Source organism: Hipposideros armiger, unplaced genomic scaffold, assembly GCF_001890085.2.
Source record: "Hipposideros armiger isolate ML-2016 unplaced genomic scaffold, ASM189008v1 scaffold_549, whole genome shotgun sequence".
In the NCBI taxonomy this organism is placed as follows: domain Eukaryota; kingdom Metazoa; phylum Chordata; class Mammalia; order Chiroptera; family Hipposideridae; genus Hipposideros; species Hipposideros armiger.
The window spans coordinates 1,138,554-1,141,181 of record NW_017731899.1 but is presented as its reverse complement, the minus strand read 5'-3'; the positions used below and the strand labels follow the sequence as shown (position 1 = coordinate 1,141,181).

Here is a 2,628-nt window from a genome sequence, read left to right as displayed (position 1 = left end):
TTTTAACACTCAAATGTATATAATTTAAATATAAACACCATCCTATTGTACAAATTTCAGGTAGTTTTTTATTCTCTTAAAGTAGATACTGGGCTCCTTTCTTATAGCTCAGTTTCATCTTTAAGAAGCTGCCGAAGACTATGCCTTGTATGGACTTATTTTAACTTACAAAATAAATGATAGAAATTTACATTGCTTTTTAGAACTATGTAAATGCACAGTACATATATCTTTGTGCACATATACTATTATTTCCTAAATATTAATTCTTAGTACTGAAATTACCTGATAAAATTCTTTGTGCTCTTTTATTTTTATGCATATTGTCATATGGGCCTGAAAAAACTTTAGTGCTAATTCAAAATCCCATCAAAAGTATATGAGTAAATATCCTCTGTATTAGGGCCAACAGCCAATATTAAACACTTTTAAATGTTGGGTAGAGACCTCTTGAAAGGAGGTCTCCCTATTTTGATTTAAAAACTGGTTCTATTTTCTTACCTTCGGTCTTGACTGAATTAAACTCTGCTAAACACGACACAATTAAAAGAACCAAAGGGATGAGCCTTCTCGCCGCCTCCATCTTGGTGGGGGAGGGAGAGCCTAAAGGGCTAGCAGGCTTTTATACTTCTCCCTCTTTCATAACTATCTGCTTTCACAAGCCCCCAGGCGACCTTCAGGGACATATGTCAGTTTGGCCAGGTAAAGGGTAGATTTATGTGAGAAGGTCGCAGCTGTGTGACCGGTTTATTATCACCAATCCCCAACAATGAGTGTTTGCTCTCCTCAACTGATTCCTGAAAGCTCTGCAGATAGTACCCAGCTAAAGGTCTTCAGAGGCCATCTCCAACACCTGGCACATGGTGGGCACTGCGGAGTTCCTCCTGGCACTGACGTAGAATTGGACCTTTGCCCGTTATTTGTTCAGATCACGAAGGGATAGTGTCATTCACATCTTAAGCCTTCACTTCCCTTCTCTACATATTAAAGCCTCTGGGGACCCAAAGGACCAACTCTAGGGGGCTGGGGTGACACCTGGGCCAACTCTGGGTCCAGCTAGGTTGTTCTGATGCCTGCCAGGGTGCTGACATTGAGGGAGAGAAGGAGGTGGCACAGGATGGAGAGGGAAAAGAACATGCAGGTCCAGGTTTGGCTTCCAGAAATTTCTAACTGGTTATGTCCAGAAAACCTGAAGACGGTAAATTAAATTCCCCTAGGCACTGTTTTACAGATGAGAGAAAGGAATCCTGGTGTGCGAAGGGAGACCAGTGCTGCCGTGGCAAGGCCAGCACCTGTGACATTGAGAAGTGGTGTTCACGAGGACCTGGGACACTCACTAAAGTATCTGCACAGCTCCACTCAGGAGCTCGCTGGTGAAAAGAAAAAATTGAAGCACATATACCACCTAAGACAAGACCGGAAGCAGAAGATGCCTGCAGAGGGACAAAATGCTCCAGGAACTCAAGAAGGACAGGTCACTTCCAGCTGGAAGGTCTCAAGGGAGGCTCCAGGGAAGATGCGGCCTTGAATTTGTCTCTTGAAACCCCCAGTGAGGCCGNACACACCATGCATCCATAACAGCCACTGAGAAATGGCTCAGGGAGCTGAGCCGCTTTGCCAACGTCTCATATGGAGAAATTATACAACCATGACTGTTAATGGGGACACACGTTTTGGGGGATGATGAAATGCTCTCGAATTAATGTTGATGGTTGCATAATTCTGTTTGCATCCCTCCTGTCCCCATGACTATTTGTTTGGTGTAGAACCTTCTTGTTTAGAATTGGTCCCCTTTGTCATTTGAAATCCAAAGCTGGTGAGAGGTGAAGCAACTTTTCTTAGACGTTCACCTCACTCCAGGTAAGGCAAACTTAGCATCTTCCTGGTTGTCCCTTCCTTTCCTCACGTCACCACTTCGTCATGCCGTCCCACGTCCCGCACTGGACTGGGCAGCCCAGGATTATGTTTTCTGCCCATTCTGACACGGTCTCTCCAAAGGCCCTCGGAGGACACATTCCCAAGATGATTTAGAGGAAAAGCCATGAGGGTAGACACACCTGACTGCTCTTCCACCTTAGTTACCTGCTGTGTAACTTTGGAGAAGTGATTGATTTAACCTGTCTTGATTTCAGTTTTCTGGACTGTGAAGTGGCATTGTCACAGCCAATTTCACACTATGTCACGAGGTTTCTAATATCCTGAACATGAGGACCTGGCACAGGCCTGGCACACAGGACGTGTCCAGTAAGATGAAACGTTCATTCCCCGCTCCGCTCGCTCTCCCCACGTTTCTGTTCTCTCTTCTGACAGCAAAAGTAGTTAGTATGTTTCTTAAGAGCTCTACCATTCCAGAACAATGAAAGTCCCCTTCTCTTTTGTTTCTTGGAGGGCCAAACGGAAGTCAATTCCTACTTCGCTGGGTTAGGACCATGATTCTCAGTGTGGCACCTGGGCCAGCAGCAGCAGCACCTGGGAACTAGTTAGCAAAGGGAATTCTCAGGCACCACCCACCCGGCCTGAATCAGAGAACCTGGGGCGGGGCCTGCAATTGTTGATCAAACCCTGCAGGTATTTCTGGTACTCTCTCCAGTTTAGAGCCCTTGGGACAGGATGAGAGCACAGCAGGCC

At 45.7% G+C, this 2,628-nt stretch overlaps 1 protein-coding gene across 1 annotated transcript in view; it reads right to left on the bottom strand.

Moving 5' to 3' along the window:
• Positions 1-1,977, bottom strand: part of CUZD1 (CUB and zona pellucida like domains 1) — an 11,279-nt gene extending 9,302 nt beyond the window's left edge. The window contains exon 1 of the mRNA XM_019669162.1: positions 1,907-1,977. Coding sequence (XP_019524707.1) covers positions 1,907-1,977 — 71 coding nt within the window. The remainder of the gene's footprint in view (positions 1-1,906) is intronic.
• Positions 1,978-2,628: the final 651 nt, after the last annotated feature.